Here is an 18,759-nt window from a genome sequence, read left to right on the forward strand (position 1 = left end):
TTCTTATGGAAGCAAGAAACAATCCTCCAATTCCCTTAGAGATTTGTGGCACAGATGTGTGAGGACTAAGATTTTTATTCTATAGATATAAATTCACCTGACGACTAATGACATTAGTATGTGGGTACATAAGGCAATATGTCTATTCTGCAACTGCTGATAAAACGCTGCCTTTACCATGTAGAGGGAAGCATCAAAAAAAATGATTTTTGCCTCAGGAGCCCACATAACTTCCCACATTTCAGCTCATAATTTTCATGCATTTTTTTTCCGGATATGGATTCTAGGTCCTTGCTACCTTGGTTATTCCCCATCCCTACGAATATAACTTTGAAAGTATGCCACGTTGCTTTTAAAAACATATCTATTGGGGTGCCTCGGTGGCTAAATTGGTTGGGCGTCCGACTTCGGCTCAGGTCATGATCTCACAATTTGTGGGTTCAAGCCCCATGCCAGGCTCTGTGCTGACAGCTCGGAGCCTGGAGCCTGCTTCAGATTCTGTGTCTCCCTCTCTCTCTGCCCCTCCTCTGCTTGTGCTCTCTCTCTCCCAGAAATAAATAAATTAAAAAAAAATTAAAAACAGTACTCCTGTATCCCTTGGATAAATTCCTAGCAGTGCTATTGCTGGGTCATAGGGTAGAACAATTAAAAATCAAAACATATCTATTAACAGTAAATCAATTCTTCAGGATGATTAGGCATTATATGTAAATGAGTTTTCTTAAATTTTATTCTTCCTAGCACAAGAAGTTTTCAATTTTACTATCATCGTCTTTCAGATTAACATACACATGATATATGCCATATATGTAACACACACATATCCATCTATATCACTGACCTAATCTGAGTATGAATTAAAAGCCTAAAAGCTGAAAGTATTGAAAAAACATGCAACAAATAATTCTAAGTTTTTTTGGGAGGGGGGCACCTGGGTGGCTCAGTTGGTTGAGCATCTGACTTTGGCTCGGGTCATCGTCTCATGGTTCATGGGTTCGAACCCCGCATCAGGCTGGCAGTGTGAAACCTGCTTGGAATTCTCTCTCTGTCCCTGTCTCTCTGCCCCTTTTCTCTCGCACTTTTTCTCTCTCTCAAAATAAATAAATTGCTTACAAAATTAAAAAAATAATTCCCAGTTTTCGGGATGAGATGAGTGTTAGAACAGGTGGTGTAAAACGCTATAAAAGTTAAAAAAAAAAAAAAGAGGAAAAACGGATTGTAGGGTAGGTGTACCTGCACAGTATAGGAACTGTGGTTTCAGAAAGTGATGAAAGTCATTGTTTAATATGTCAGTATCAATCATAGGTGAAAACACTAGATTTACCATTGCAAAATTATTAGCCAGGATTCTTAATAAGGAAAATACGCAGTGTTTAACTCAATAATTCAGACTCAATCCTCAGGGATATTTGTAGCCACCTCTGCACCCTGGTCAGATGTCCTCAGCTTTTAAGCTACATTTTAGAATGAGGGGTCTTCTAAGATGTATTCAGTTGAACAACTGCAAACTCAAAATGATTTCATGCATAATTTCCTAATGGCCCTTCATCTGCCATAGTACCTAAGGGTACTAAACACACTTCATTTACACCTTCTCTCACATATTGCACTACTTAGGTAAGAATGTCTCCCCCCAGGGAATGCTTAGTATCCTGTAATGAATAGTTAGAGGTAAAGGGTATTTCCTTAGTCTTGCTTCCCTAGAAATATAGCGTGAGGAAGTCATATATGCTAAGCCTTTATTGAGGGAGAATGTTCAATCCCAAGGAAGGAAGAGTGAAAGGTAAAAAGAAACAAGACGGGACAGCAGAATGCAAACACAAGGTGGTGAGTCGCCTGAGTCACTGAGTTTGCCTTCGCCTTGCTCCATGGCACCTTGCTGGTGTTCAACCAAGTGTGATACACCTGCAGAGCCTTATGCAATTTCTGCATTTCCAAATACTTCACCTATTGAGGAAGTGCCATCACTTTGTAAGCTAGGTTCCTTTTGGCCCTTGTCCCTCATTGGATAGTGTGTGCCCCATGGGAATCAGGTGCTGCAGGTTCCTACTGAGTTACCATTAGTGTAGGGGCAGCTAGTGGGCCCAGAGGGATCAGCTCTTTTCGCATGGGCATGATGAAGGCCATCTTGAACTCCGGCCCTAGGCATTGTGGGTGGCTAAAACGGGGTAGGTGTGTTAAGCTGAGGCTCCCTGGGAAGTTCCTACGGTTCTGAGACTATGAGAACATTAAGAACCGGGAATACTCTGGCCAGGAAGAAAGGCAAAAGAATGAGTCCTATTGGGTGAAAGGGATGAGCTGTGTGGGCAGAGCCCGCTGGATCAAGAATGCTATGTCAGCTGTGTCCCGTAGCACTGCCCCAGTTGAGCACGATCGCATTATTCAGCTAACATCAAAGCAGGTTGTACAGAGGAAAACCGGCTAACATTGTCTAGTATCCGAAATTGAAGAGCTTGAAGTGTTGGTAGGTTTTCAAGAAACAAAGCAGGTTATCTTATTGAAATATCTCCTGACATAACACGCCAAAATAAACTCTAATTGTGCAAAAAGCAAAAATCTGATGTCAAAAATATGTCAGTGGAATGCCCAAATTTGCCCTTGGTGTTATTCCGAATTAAATTACTGACTCTGCCCTTGTTTGATTTCACTCTACGACCCGTTTTCAGTCGACACCTGCTTGTCTGACGTTCAGATTTTGGTGCATGGGGAAAAACAACGTGGAAAACAACAACTTGCTAGCACGGAAAAGTACATCTAAGGACTCAGAAATGTCGGCAGCTATAAAAAGGAAGAAAAAGTCTACTTAAGTGACATCCATGCCTGTCAGAGCGACACCCTACAACCTCTGATCATCGCCTTTCGTTCGTCATCTGTAAATCTTCTTTGTGCTCAGCTTTATGTTGTCGCGACTTTCAAGTCACCTACAAGCTTCGTCAGGTCTTTTCAACGTGGCAGACACAATACTTTTTCCTTTCGCTTTTCACAACCAACACTTTTAGGGAAAAAATATTCTGTTTTTCAACTTGCACATATGTGTCTGCCATCTAATGTTGCAGATCTTTATGAATTAAACATAGGATTCCTCAAAGAATTTTGTTTTCATCTCTGAAAGTAAATGCGCAAAACATGAAAGATGAGTGAAATGCCTGCCGAGTCAACTCAGATGACTGATGGTGTGTGTACGTGTGTGAGAGAGTGTGTGTGTGTGTGTGTGTAGGAAAGAGAGAGAGCAAGAGAGAGAGCTGAAAGACTGATTCACAAAAATCAGAGAGGGTATTGGCTATATATGCATTAAACTTTAGGATTAGTATGTTTTTAATGATAATTTTTTTAATGTTTATTCAATTTTGAGAGACAGAAAGACAAGAGTGTGAGTGGGGGAGGGGCAAAGAGAGAGAGGGAGACACAGAATCCGAAGCAGGCTCCGGGCTCTGAGCTGTCAGCACAGAGCCCGACGAGGGGCTTGAACTCATGAACCATGCGATCACAACCTGAGCCGAAGCCGGACGTTCAACTGACTGAGCCACTCAGGCGCCCCACTATGTTTTTAATATTAAGTAATGTGGTAGATTATTGTTGCTTATCTGTCTCAAAAGCTATTTACAATCTTCTCTTCTTCAGTCGTATCCCACTGTAAACACTACAAATGGTAGAGACTAGCCCCTTTCACCTCCCTGCCCCGACCCCGAATTGTCATGGGAATGAGAAGTGAGCCATAGCACACTAAAGGGCTTCTGGGAAATTTTCTCTTAGCTTGATGAAAGGGGAGATATGTAGCTGGTGCTACTTACCCTTCTTCCCTTTCTTTCCTGTTCCAAACACTAAAATGATTTCGAGAACAGTTGAAGCCCTTGTGTGATCAGGAGGTGCGAACAAGGTAAAAGTCAACACTCTAAACGTGGTGGAGGGCAATAATATGCACAGCTAGAAGATGGGTTCTTGGCGCCTTCCTTGAGCCACTGGAATAAAGCTAGTAAATGTCACCGTCCAGAATTCTTGTCAACTGGGGACAAAACCCAATTATTCACTCTTTCAGTAGCCACCCTAAGGAGTTTCTCTTACTCACCACTGATACAAACATTTGGAAAAGAGAATCTATTCTCTTTCACATAATACAAGGTGAACTTGATATATTTTGAGATTGTCTCATGTGCGATCACACATTCTTATTTAAGATTATACTAATTTTCAATGAACATTTAAGGGTAGAAATATACAATTACCTATCTATCATCTCCATGCATATACACACAGGTAATCCATTTCAAGTTATACATTTCATTCCAAGAAAGGAAATACATGCTGAGAATATATATATATATATATATATATATATATACACACACATACATATGCACACATATATATACATATATACACACACATATACATATATATATATATATATATGGAACAGTACAGAAAAGAAGAAGTGATTCCTTTATGTGCAGTTAACCTTAGAGATGTCAAATGAAACTGTTTATCCATTAGGATTAGTGCAGTAGTATAGTAGTAGAGGGTGTTTGGAAAGGCTGGATTTATGAGACCCTGGCAGAAAGAGAGCTATGCATTTTACCTGTCTCCTCTATTTCTTTTAAACTTGAGAGAACTGTGGTGTAGACCTCTGGCTGGCCTAAAACCGTAGCTGCTTAATGGTGTAGTCACCATGAGACATTCATTTTAACTCATTATGTTCAGTTTCGTCAATTTTCTTTTACTCAAACAACCATCTTTCAGAATCTCAAATGGCTATTCGACAAAACGAAGGAGGCCGCCCCACATACAATAAGCAAATCGATTCTATTATTGATGGCTCATGGATTAAAGCATTACATGTAGAACGCAACTAGAGAGAGATAAAAATGGCAAACGTCTGAGCATCACTTCAGCGCTGCGATGTTCAAAGCACTGTCTTCGTTAACCCTCACATTGACTGAAACTAACTTAGTGCGTCCTTATGAGGAGGGATATGAAGCCCATACCCTATAACTCAGGCCGAGAAGCTAGGGCTTCATAGCAAGGCTGATGACACCAGAGGCCATGCTTTTTGCTCATTGCAAGAACTCTTCTGCAAAAGCATCCATCCTGATTGCCTTTGACTGATCAAACCACAGAATGTTTTGAAGTTATACTTCTTCCTCCTTTTAGGTCCAGCTATAGTCTTTTCTATTACCTTGTATGTTTGTTTTTACTACCATATCTTGTGTGTGCGTGCATGAGTGTGTGGAGTTTTTGTAATCTAGTCAATTAATATTACAAAGGTTCTGGAGTTAGATGAGATCAGCCTTCAAGACATTCGAAGAATGGTCTGGGGACTCTCTAAAATCCAACCTCTTCTAAATGATTCCCATCCAGCCTTTGTATTCAGTGAGCTGGGGTTAATAATTTTGAAGTTTCCAGTTATTTTAGGGATATATCTAGACCTGCCCTATTTGGTAAGGCTCTAGCTCAACAATATGGAGATATATAGATCCTGGAGCATTAAAACTTTAAAAGAAATTTGTTTTAAAGTTTATTTTTGAGAAAGAGAGAGAGAGTGTGAGTGGGGAAGGGTCAGAGAGAGAGAGAGAGAGGGAGACACAGAAACTGAAGCAGGCTCCAGGCTCTGAGCTGTCAGCACAGAGCCCGACGTGGTGTTTGCACTCATGGATTGCAAGCTCATGACCTGAGCTAAAGTCAGATGCTTAACCACCTGAGCCACCCAGGTGCCCCAAAACTTGAAATAGTCTGGTAGGATGCCAAAGCATACGCATTCTGTTATTTTATTACACACACATATCAAATTAAACAAAACTTCTATGGATAATCATTATTTCATACGTAATGGGCACTTAACACACAGATATAAAAGGAATATATGTATCAAATTAATAACTTGTTCTTTACAAATAGAGATTTATGAAAAACTCACTTATCTTGATCTAAACATTTTCATTTTATCCACCACCAGTGACAACTTCCAAATTAAATGAGATTCATTGCTGTCATGGAGTCCTTTGACTTTTTTCTCTTGTATAGATAGATACTATGATCTCTGCATAAGACGTCTTTCTCCACTAATTCACCTATTTTATTCTTATTCATTATTCATGTATCAACTTTAGGAGATTATCCTTTTACAGATTTAACCTCTCATAACACTTTTTCACGCCATCTATGATAGTTGTTATTCCACATTTGCTTCTGTGCTTATTTAATTAATGTCGCCTTTCCCCACTGGATTCTTTGCTCCACAAAGACAAAGACTATTCATTTTGCTCAAAATTAAAGTACCAATCCCTAGGGACTGACAAAACAGTCCCTGAAAAATGCTTGAGTGCATAAATGGATGAATAAATCCAGAAGCTGACAATTATCTCCAAAATATGTTAATATCTGATATTAATTTAAATATATAATATAAATAAATACATATATTTACATTATATATATATATATATATATATACATATACACACACACTTTATTTTTTTTAATTTATTTATTTTTGAGAACGAGAGAGTAGGGAGGACGCAGAGAGAGAGAGAGATTGAGAATCCCAGGCAGGCTCCATCCCTCACTGCAGAGCCTGATGTGGGGCCCAAGCCCACAGACCATGAAATCATGACCTAAACCAAAGCCAAGAGTCAGACGCTTAACCCACTGAGCCGCCTAGATGCTCCAGTTATGAATTCTTTAAAGTGAACATTTTATTTGGAAATAGTTTTGGATTTATTGGCCATCATATGTGGAATTTAAGAAACAAAACAAATAAACAAAGAAAAAAAAGACACAAAACCAGACTCTTAAATTCAGGGAACAAACTGGTGGTTGCCAGAGGGGAGGTAGATAGAGGGATGGGGAAATAGAGGAAGGGGATTATGAGTACATTTACCTTGATGAGCACTGAGTAATGTATGGGATTATGAAAGCGTTCTATTGTACACCTGAAACTACTATAACACTGTATGTTACTCATACTTGAATTTAAAAAAAGCAGTTTTAGGGGCACCTGAGTGGCTCAGTTGGTTGAGCTTCTGACTCAGGCTCAGATCATGATTTCACCGTTCGTGAGTTCAAGCCCCACATCGGGCTCTGTGCTGACAGCTCAGAGCCTGGAGCCTGCTTTGGATTCTGTGTCTCCCTCTCTCTCTGTCCCTCCCCCACCCACGCTCTGTTTCTCTCTCAAAAATAAATAAACATTAAAAATTGTTTTAAATAGCAGTTTTATAGATTTACAGAAAAAGTCCAATGATAACAACTCCCATATACCACACACACAGGTTGGGCTCTGTTCAGCACCACACGATTCACTACTAGGGAACACTTATTAAAATTAATAAACCAATATCAACACATGTTATTAAATAACGTCCATGTTTTATTAAGATTCCCTTAGTTTTTATATAATATCCTTTTTCTCTTCCAGAATCTCCCCCAGGATACCATATTACATGTATAGTCATCATGTCTCCTTAGGCTACTCTTGGCTGTGCCAGTTTTTCAGGCTTTCCTTGTTTTTATGACATCACTTTTGAGGAGTCATGGTCAAGTATTTTGTAGATTCCTCAACTGGCCTTTTTTTAATACTTTTCTCATGAGACAACAGACATGGGTTTGTGGGAGGAAGACCACAGAGGAGGTAAAGTGCCATTTTTACTACACCATCTCAAGGGTACATACTATCGACATCACTATAACTGTTAAAGCCAACTTTGAACGCTTGGCTGTGGTTATGGATTTTAGGTGTCTCCATTTTAAAGTTAGACATCTTTCCCCTTTCCATTCTGTACATGGAAGGAAAGTCACTTTGCATATTAAGAACCAACATCAAGAAAGAAAACATATCTTTAGCACTCTTGTATTTTTATCAATTTACTAGTATCCACAACATTTTGTTGAATTTCCATTGTACGACCTTCTTGTAAAAAATGTGGGGTAAAATATTAGGCTTATATTAATGTTAATATAGTACTGCTCTTTAACATTATACATTATAGGCTATGGTAGTTAGCAGCTGCAGAAATATCTTATTTGAATCTCATTGTTGTCTAGTAAGGAAGGCGAGAACAATGACAAATCAATCTTTGAAAAGTTAAGAGACCTAGGAACTGAACGTTTTCTTAAACGGTTGAGTATAGGTTGCTCGCATCACTTGGAGTATTTTGTAATTTGTGCCACCAAATCAAGAACCAGGTTTTCTGACTCATAAATGTGTTTAGACGTAAAACACACACTTAAACTTTGAATTTTTTTCCCTACTGCTAATGTAGTATATAATATCAGTTAATGAGAAAACACAAACCTTGATCAATCATTATAATAAGATGTAATGTCATTGAATGTTTTCAGTATATGATTCCATGTAAATGAATGCTGAAAATTCAATAAATACATGCCAAGATTATAATGAAACTTTAAGAAACTGGAGTTCATGGTAATGTCAGTAATGAAAAACTTAAATATGTAATTAATACTCTACTTATTCTAAAGGGTTTCTGTGTCCAGGGGCAGTGACCAGGATGGGAAAGCCTGGGGAGGAAGGCACCAGTGATATTTCCATTGAAAAAAAAACAACAACAAAAAACCAGCCTGTGGCATACAATACTTGCCCTTTTATATTTAAAGAGTTGCCAAGTAAAAGAGAAATTTCAATTATTGTGTGGCTTTCCCAAGGCAGACCTAGTACAAATGGATAAAAGCTACAGGAGAGAGAATTTTATTCAGCCTAAGGAAGATTTCCTGATACCGAGTTGTCAAAGATTTGGTCGCCACATTGTGAAGCCGTGGCTTTCTTGTCATTGAAAGATTTCCAGAAAGAGTCCTCCGAAGGGACTGTGGCAGGAGATATTTCGTACTTGGGTGGGAGCTGGGACTAGATGATCTCCACGGTCCCTTCTAACGAGAAGGTTTGAGGACCGCACGTAAAAATGTTCATAAGACAGTCATGGCTGTTGGGCAATATAGATGTATTCAAATGTATTTGCCTTGATTTGCAATCAGATATATGCATTACAGTCTATTTATTCCTGACTCTCTGGTCCACTGCACTTTTCTACTCTTGCCTCTTAGGTAGTCATTCAGTGAGTTAGATGAAGAAGGTTTATTTCAAAAAAGAAAAAAAAAAAACACATTCGTTTATCAGACACCTATTAGGAGACGTAGAGATTTATGAGGGACAGGGAAGTATGGCCAGATAATAGACGTCCACAGGAATCATCTATGGTGGACAGCATGGCCAGGACCTCTTCTCCATAGCCATTCTAAAACCAGATAATGATTCCAAATTTTTAGAATTTAACAAGTGCATTTTATAGCTATTTGGAAAAAGCTAAATGTGTTAAGACCAGAGGTATGCTTTTCAGATTAAAACATGAGATTTGGATGAGGTGAAAAGAAATGTAATGGGTTTATCTAGATGCTGCGTTAGTTTTCTCTTGTTGCAATCACAAATTACCACAAACTTAGTGGCTTGAAAACAAAACACTGATCTCTTATCTTACAGTTCTGTAGGTCAGAGGTCCTAAACAGGCCACACTGGCATAAAATCAAGGTGCTGCCAGGGATGTGTTCCTTTCTAGAGGGTCTGGAGGGGCAACATCCCCTCATCTCTGGCAGCTTCTACTGGCTTCCTGGATTTCTTCAAGTTCCGGTCCTTTCCTGCCTCTTCAGGGCCAGCAATGTCAGACCAGCTCCTCAGGCTGCCATTTCCAAAATTCTCTCTTTTTGCTTTCTTCCACTTTTAAAGACATTAGTGATTACATTGGACACATCAGGATCATCCAGCGTGCTCAATTTATTTGAAGGTCAGCTGATTAGCAAAATGAATTCCAACTACAACCTTAACTTTCTTGGCCATGTGACATAACACACTCACAGGTTCCAGAAATTAGGACATAGGCATTTCGGGGAGGCCTTATTTGCCCATCACAGATGCACAGAGTAAAAATCTGATAAAACAAAACAAGTTTAAGGGCTGGTTTTGAGTTATAGACTAAATCATATTTTTTAATTTATTTTCAATTAGTTTTTAAAACTTAAGGATTAAAAATTAGGAATTTTTTAAAATGTTTTTTTAACATTTATTTATTTTTGAGACAGGGAGAGACACAGCATGAACAGGGGAGGGTCAGAGAGAGGGAGACACAGAATCTGAAACAGGCTCCAGGCTCTGAGCTGTCAGCACAGAGCCCGATGCGGGGCTTGAACTCACGGACTGCGAGATCATGACCTGAGCTGAAGTCGGCCGCTTAACTGACTGAGCCACCCAGGCACCCCCAAAATTAGGAATATTTAAAGTGAATGCATGCTTGCCCGTTTTTTTTGGTGGGGCGGTTAACATTTAAAGGGTCTATATGGGATGGATATCGGATAGTGAGACTCTGAGATGAACTATTTTGGCCTTAAGGAATTGCAGTGAGAGAAGCTGATAGGTTTTAATAGGCAGATAACTCCAGTGTGCTCCACTCCTGGGGCGTTGTTGGGGAGGAATCCCAGACTCAGTGCTCAGTGAATGGTTTAATGGGAGATTTCTACCTGAGTGTGATGGGAAAATGTGATAATGACCCTCTACAGGCTAAAATGAGGAGCTGCATGAATCAGTTACTTTCCTCTTGTGATCTCACAGTCTGTAATATTTCTTTCCTTTTTGTCATAAATATGCCTTAACTATTTTGTGGTTCTAGCTCTGGAATTGGACTTTTTTTTCCTCCTCGATCGCAGATGATAGCTACTCTTTATTCCATGTGACGCCAATGCTTGCCTTTACTTCCTTTACCGAGTGAATTGAATATTTATTATTCGGAAGCAACCATCTCCATCTTTGGTAATGTATTTGCCATAAAGTTCACCTTACCCGATATCAACAAAGCTGCCGCACCTATCTTTAATCATTGTTTGCACTGCATTCTTCTATACTTGTATTTTTGTCGTGCTAATAGCTTGACTTTATACTTTCTCTTGTAAGAAACACATAAGTGTTACTTTTGTTGATATTATTGTTGTCCAGTTGACAATCTTCCCGTACAACTAGACAGTTTGGTTTATTTAACTCCATTGTAAATACTTGATATATTTGGACTTAAATCACCATCTTACTTTGTGCTTCCTGCCTGTCCAGCTTGTCCTATTTTATTTTTCTTTCCTTTTCTTTTCTGTGGAGTTCTTTCAGTGTGTTAATTTTATTTTCTCGTTTGTTCCTTGGTTAATCTGTAAGTTACATACTCTGCCTATTATGTCAGGGTTTCCTCTAACCAACAAAACACCTATTATTGACGTATCGGGCTTAATATGAACTACATTGACTTCTTTGGGGCATACATGTTATTGCTTTGGGATATATTTTAATTATGTTTATTTTCTTAATACCTCAAGAAAAAAGTAATATTGTTTTTACGATGTTCATCTAAATTCACATGCTTATCACTTCCTATTTATTCGTTCCCACAGTTATTTATTTTGAGAGAGAAAGTGTGTGTGCATGAGAGAGCGGGGGAGGGGAAAGGAAAGAGGGACAGAGAGGATCCCAAGCAGGTTAGGGACTGTCAGCGTGGAGACTGCCAAGGGGGCTTGATCTCATGAACCATGAGATCCTAACCTGAGCCAAGATCAAGAGTCAGGTGCTTAACAGACTGAGCCAGCCAGGTGCCCTTTATTTGGACCTTGAAAAGATATTTCCAGGATATGTCAAGATAGGGGAACAATTATTTTCTTTTAGGACACTTCGCATATCCTTCAATTACCTTTTTGCTTACATTTATGTCTTTTAAAATGAACTATTGCTTCCAGTTTTAGACAAAAAATTAAAAATAAAAAAGCCCCCTGCAACTCATGTCTCCCACTGATCATCACTAAATACAGTGGGCAAAGCACAAAAGGTGATTCCCTGAACGTTTTTCAAGAGAAAATAACAAGGACAGTGGGGACAGAAGTAAAAATTAAATAACGAATATAATTATAGTGGGTTTCCCATTTTTGCTTTGTTTTGGTTTTGCTTCCTTTATTTTCCAGAGGTGACATGAGGATCAAGACACATTAGACCATGAACAACAAAACTGTGGGAAAAGCTAACCTTTCTGACCAGAGGCCCCATGTAAGTCGTGGGTTCTGGAGAGGGCGCTCATGGCATTTTCTCTTTTTGGCTCAGAAGCCTGCTCCTATGCCAGGCTGTCAAACAGTTGCTTGTTACTAATGCTGTGGCACCTAGAAATCCCAAGAGAAAACCCACCCTTTAGAACACAGGAACGAGAAAGAGGGGTCCCCTTTATAGAAGGATCCTTATTATTTGTTTTCTCTTCTTTTTCATGCTGTTTTGCCCTGTAGGAGGGTTTCATCATGAGGAGAGGCCAGACAGTGCGGGAGGCTACAATTTGAGAGAAGCTCTGATTTTCTGAGAAGATCAAGAACAGTTACTCCCTGGGAGCCAGGCCTAGAGAGGAACAGGAGGGAGAAGTGGATACCCTAATTCGATACATGAATTGAAAGAAATTCTAGGCTCATTCTCACACAGTGCAGAATAAAGACTTTGAAAACTCAGCTGATATTAGATACATTCCCTTGGAAAATAAGTCAGAACATAATGCCTGAATCTAAATTGTTGTTTGTCTGCCATATTAGTTTTTGCAATATGCCAAAAAATGACCGTCCTCCCCACTAAACAAAACAAAAAAAAAGAAGATATCCACATCAAATTCCTGTAACTCATAAATGTTTCTTTATTCAGAAAAAGGATCCTTTGTTTGTTTGTTCTATTTTTAATTTTTTATTTCAAGATTTTAAATTTTCTTGTATTACTATTATTTTTAATTTCAATTCAAGTTGATAAAAACTGTCAAGAAAGTAAGGATAAAAGGAACACACTTCAACATCATAAAAGCCACATATGAAAGGCCCACAGCTAATATTGTCCTCAGTAGACAAAAACTGAGAGCTTTCCCCCTGAGATCAGGAACAAGACAGGGATGTCCACTCTCACACTGTTGTTCAACATAGTGCTGGAAGTCCTAGCCGTGGCAGTCAGGCAACAAAAAGAAATAAAAGGCATCCACATTGGCAAGGAAGAAGTCAAACTTTCATTTTTTGCAGATGACATGTTATTCTACATGGAAAACCTGAAAAGCTCCACCAAAAAACTGCTAGAACTGATACACGAATTCAGCAAAGTCTCAAGATATGAAACCAGTGTACAGAAATTGGTTGAATTCCAACACACCAATAGTGCAGCAGCAGAAAGAGATATCAGGGAATTGATCTCATTTACAATTGCATCAAAAATCATAGGGTACCTAGGAATAAACCTAATCAAAGAGGTAAAAGATCTGTATGCTGAAAACCATAGAAAGCTTAAGAAGACACAAAGACATGGGAAAATATCCCATGTTCATGGATAGGAAGAACAAATATTGTTAAAATGTCGATACTATCCAAAGCAATCTACACATTCAATGAAATCCCTATCTGAATAACACCAGTATTCTTCACAGGGCTAGAACAGACAAACCTAAAATTTGTATGGAACCAGAAGAGACCCCAAATAGACAAAATAATGTTGAAAAAGAAAACCAAAGCTGGAGGCATCACAGTTCTGGAGTTAAAGCTTGCAGTCATCAAGACAGTATGGTACTGGCACAAGAACAGACACATAGATCGATGTTTTATTTTATTTGAGAGAGAGACAGGAAAAGAGAGAGAGAGAGCGCTAGTGGGGGAGAGGGACAGAAGGAGGGAGAGAATCTTAAGCAGGCTTAGCATGGAGCCTGACGCAGGGCTTGAGTCCATGACCCTGGGATCATGACCTGAGCCAAAATCAAGAATCGGTCACTCAACCAACGGAGCCACCCAGGTGCTCTTGAGAAAAGGATCTTTGTAGATATAATTAAGTTAAGGATCTTAGGGTGAGATCATCCTGGATTATCTGAGTGAACACCAAATCCAATGACTAGTGTCTTTAAAAGATATACATGAAGGAATGAAGGAGAACAGAAACACAGAGGGAGAGGTGGTGTGACCATGGAGGCAGAGATTACAGGGATGTGGTCCTGAGCCACGGAGGGAAGAAATGCTGATTGCTACCTGAAGCTGGAAGAAGAGAGGAGAGATTTTCCTCTAGAACCTCCAGATGCAGCCCTGATAACACTTGGACTTCGGACTTCTGACTTCCAGAACCGTGAGAAAATAAATTTATGTCATTTTCAGCTACCAAGTTTGTAGTTATTTGTCACAGTGGCTCTACTCTAGGAAACAGGTGTCATTCCCTACCGCTGTGAAACGTGTAACTCCAACACTTAGTGACGTAACAAAACATTTACTATCTTGTATCTTCTGTAGTCAGGAATCCAGGTGATGCTAGCTGGGTCCCCTCTCTCTGGGTTCCTCACAGGGTTGTAATCAGGTCGGTTGAAACTGCAACGTCTTCTGAAATTCTGACAGGGAGGCACCTGCTTCTCAACTCACTATCCAGCCTGTGCATCAAGGGAGAGGGTTGCATAAGGCAGGTCGTTGACAAAATAGGGAGTCATCTTTTAAAGTCTGCTAGTTGGCCCCCAATCACTCACATTCCTTCTACGTGCAAAATACATTTCCCCCGACCAAGGTTCCCAAGAGTTTCACCCCATGACAACACCCTCATATTTTAGGACCTTCCATATTTAATATGGCTGGATCATGGGAATAAAAATTAATAACTTTGTACAGACACTTGGTCATGTATTTGGTAAAATAATAAAAGGGAGAAAAAGAAGTTTAAAAAGTATTAACGTGAAGCAAGTACAGTTTTTCACAATTTCAGGAATTTAAAGTTTACAAATCTGTTCAAGTCTACTTTACCCAAAATAACAGCAAATGCCCCGAGAGAGCTGGTTGAGGCCTTGCTGGAACCGAACCCAGTAAACCGTAGCCTCTGCCATTCCTTCCTTTCCAATGTGTGAGCATAAAAGTTAAGTAGAATGAATGGGCTTCTGGGCGAGCACAGATTTAAGGCAGGTCCCTGAAGCATCTTCTACTGTATACCATTTGCTAAATGCACTGTAAATATTTTGGAGTCACCTTGAATAGCGCTAAATTGAAATAGAAAGTGTTTGCCTACATATTTTGAACTATTATATTCAATGACCTTCTGAAACAAAAAATGCTTTCAGACAGCAAACACAATGGAATTTCCACATAAAGCAGGTACGAACGTCTCCCCATTTAACAATTAATACTGCTGGAATTCAGTAACCAAAGAATTAGCAAGTGGTTAGCACAGTGCTGTAATAATTCCAGTAGAGAGATTTTTTTTGTTTGTTTCTTTCCTCTAAACTTCTCCTACATATATTCTCCAGTTAGTCCAATTACTGAAATATGATTCATTATTAAAAAGTTTCTATAATGAGATTTTAATACTTCTCTTTTTTCCTTCTAATCATTTTGAGGATGTATATTTTTATATCCTTTCAGTAGCATGATTTTTGCTTTTACATTTTAACGTAACATTTTATATGCATTTTCCAGTTGGTCTTTTTTTTTTTCAACTTTACATTTATGCAGCCTAATCTCCTGAATGAAACTTCCTGAGGTAATCTATCTCCGTGTTTACCTTTCTGCGTCTATTAATAGCAGGTAAACTATCCAGAATTTCACTTACATAAGCTCACACACCCTTGAAGTATTTCTTTGCAGAGACAGAAACAAAATACTTCTACATCCTTCTGCAAGGGACTATTTCTATCTTTCCTAGAATAAAAAATTAAGAGAATTAGAATGATCCAACTAGGCTACACAAAGCTTTTCGAGCTCCTCTCAATCTGTACCATTTCTTTCTTCATAGGAACCAACGAGATCAGTTGTATCATCAGGGCAGCCATTGTGTTTCACGGAAGTCAACCTAACTTTCACATATGATTGTTATGCCTAATGACCTTCCTGCATGTATGTTGCATTACAGATACACGAGAGTTCATTGCGATAGTAGTACTTTTGCACGAGCACTGACTACAAGATCAAAAGGACACACAGTAATCACAAGGATGTGTAAGAACAACTAGATTACTTTACCACAGCGACATTATCATACTAGACACATGGACCTCTCAGCATCCGGTAAGAAAGTCACCTGTCATGGCAAGTACTTCTCACCAGGGTGAAAAACAAGCAGCAAAATCTGGTTTGTTCTTCTCTATGCCAACAGAGAACAGACACATTTGCATCTTCCCTTTCTTTTCATATGCTTGTCTTCTGGGTCACAGCAGGCTAACTAAACTTAACATTCCAAAGAAACAGTTTTCTTGAGAATGTTCCTAGGATTTGGGGTCATTGCAAATTTGGATGTAGGAAGAGAAACACTTTGGATTTAAAATTTAACGTTCTGTTCTTTCAAAAATACTTTGTTCTCATAAACGTAGGATCTTGGCTCATTTTTAGGCACTCTAATGACTGCATGTAATGAAATACAAAGTCCGTACTTCATAGCACTTTATCCCTAAAAACATTCCTAAAAAAAAATGTAAGAGAGGAGGAGAGGCATAATCCTTAGAGAAGCACTGCATTTTTTTTTGCCAGTCTGAAATCTCTTGTCATCTTCTACAATTTAGATATGATGAAATCAACAGATTGGCAAAGACTGGGTGTTGGGGGGGGGTCACTCCTGCCCAAGCCAGATTAGCCCAGAACAGGTCTCCCTGCTGAGCGATGTCCCCGAGTAAGGCTTGGTGTATTTGCTCCCATTCAGGCACCATAAAAAAAAAGTAAAAAACAAAATCCTCTCCCTTCATTAACACCACAATGAGACCTCATTTTCACACATACCAAGTAACCAAAATTTCAAAAGACAGAATGATGCCAAGTGCCTAGGTGATCTGTAGAAAGAGACCTGAAACCACAGAGTGAAAGGGGCAAAGTGGACAGCCATCTGAAAAACATTTGGCACTGCAAGGAAAGGCTGAACACCCACGTGTCCCATCCCTATCCGTGTCCCTCCCAGATAATCCCTTCAACGTGCCCCCAGTAGACACGTGCATGGCCACGCTCCTGCCTAGATTTGAAAGCAAAATCTCTGCAAAGATACTTGGGTCTGCAGGGTCACTTGGGTGAGGAGAGTTTTGTGTGCCCGTGAGTTTGAGAAAGGGTTACATATTTCTGCTTGACCATTTACATGCTTGGCCTTTGAATCTTCCTTTGGACTAACACGGCGTAGAGGAGTTGTGTTCGGAGGAGCATACGAAGACAAAAGTTTGGATGATAACCGGTATTGGTTTTGCAACAGAATAATCTTGCATCAGATCGAATAATCTTTAATGACCTGCATCAGTACTCAATGAAGTGACGTTTACAGTTTTGCATGTTTTGATAGACAATACTGCCAGAAGTAAGGGGGGGAAACGATCGATTAGGTCATGAAAGAATAGTGATGAGAAGATAGAGATCAGGCAGAGATCAGAATGGGGGAAGAAAAGTTGGAATCGAAAAACAGAGAAAAAGGTGGAGAAGCCATTCTTGGTAATATAGACACGGCACTAACGGGGGAGTTTGCTGGATCCCGGAATGCATCGTCTGACCATTTCTGTGCCAGAATCGTCCCAGGAGGGACCTTCAGTCTCCATGCTGAGTCTTGCACCCTCCCCTTCAAACAGTCCCGGCTGCGATTATAAAATCACTAAAGGAAACTCAATAACGCTGTCTCGAAATTCAGCACAGCTTTAGTTCAGAATACTTTTACTTACATATACAAGTGTTTAGTGATTGAATGCTAAATATTTTCACTTACTTAACTCACGTTGAGGTTCATGGTGTTGGGGAATGAAAACTTGAATGTGAAGGTATTCTCGAACTGATATATTGGGCTAAAACTCTCAAGATAAAGTGATTTTCTTCAAATAAGTATCTCAGAATAGCTTTCAGGAGGGATATAACGTGGCTCACTCTTAGATAAACACCAAGGAGTTGCTGTAAAGTTACATATATACTGGAGAAATTTACCACAGTTGAGAAACTCTATGGCCAGATATTCCTCGAATTGCTACTTACATTGTGCTTTGTGAGGTTTGAAATATTGGTTGCTATTGCTTGTAGCCAGTCAATACAGTCTTCAGCAGAGAGGCACTGAATAATCCCACTGCAGACCCCGTCCACAGCAATGACTTGAAAAGCATTTTGCCTGCAGACATATCAGAACAAATCAGATCAAAACATCGTCTCATTTATCTGTTTGCAACTCGAAATAGAATCTGTGGAAAGGTCTTCTCTTCCACAATACAAATAGAGCTTCAAATCCGTATTTGCTTATTTCTCTTTATAAATATCTCTGAGTTTAAATGGAGCACCAAGTATGAACCCAGATGACATATTTTGAATTAGTAGAAAGTTATCTTGAGATTCAGATGCATTCGGAAAAAAACTTGGGTCGTAAAATGGATGTTATATAAATGGAAGCATAGCTAAGACATGTCAGAAGGATTCTTTTCCTGGTTTACCATAAAAATATACATGGACGTTTATCTATTACTTTGGCTGACAGCCTCTCCTCTTCACATCTTTCAATGCATTTCCTGATTTACAATGGAAAGATCAAAAAAAAAAAAAAAAGACACACAGATACGAAACACCATATATAAAAATCACCTGACGTCACGAGCTGCAGAATTTTCCTAGGTTGTAAACCATGCTCAGTCTCCGTTTATTCTTCTCAAAGATGATTTGGACAAGATGTTCATAGCTTCACCTCAGGTGTACATTTTCTCTGAATTTATGTGCATGTCATACATTTTGATAACAACCAAACTTTTCTTTAAAATCCAAAGGCCAGTA

At 39.2% G+C, this 18,759-nt stretch overlaps 1 protein-coding gene across 2 annotated transcripts in view; it reads right to left on the reverse strand.

The window, feature by feature from the left end:
* Positions 1–18,759, reverse strand: part of SNTG1 (syntrophin gamma 1) — a 327,584-nt gene that overhangs the window by 163,062 nt on the left and 145,763 nt on the right. For both annotated transcript variants that reach the window (XM_049633712.1, XM_049633711.1), the window contains exon 10: positions 17,980–18,109. In XM_049633712.1, the coding sequence (XP_049489669.1) occupies positions 17,980–18,109 (130 nt within the window). The remainder of the gene's footprint in view (positions 1–17,979; positions 18,110–18,759) is intronic.

Source organism: Panthera uncia, chromosome F2 (assembly GCF_023721935.1).
Source record: "Panthera uncia isolate 11264 chromosome F2, Puncia_PCG_1.0, whole genome shotgun sequence".
Lineage (NCBI taxonomy): Eukaryota > Metazoa > Chordata > Mammalia > Carnivora > Felidae > Panthera > Panthera uncia.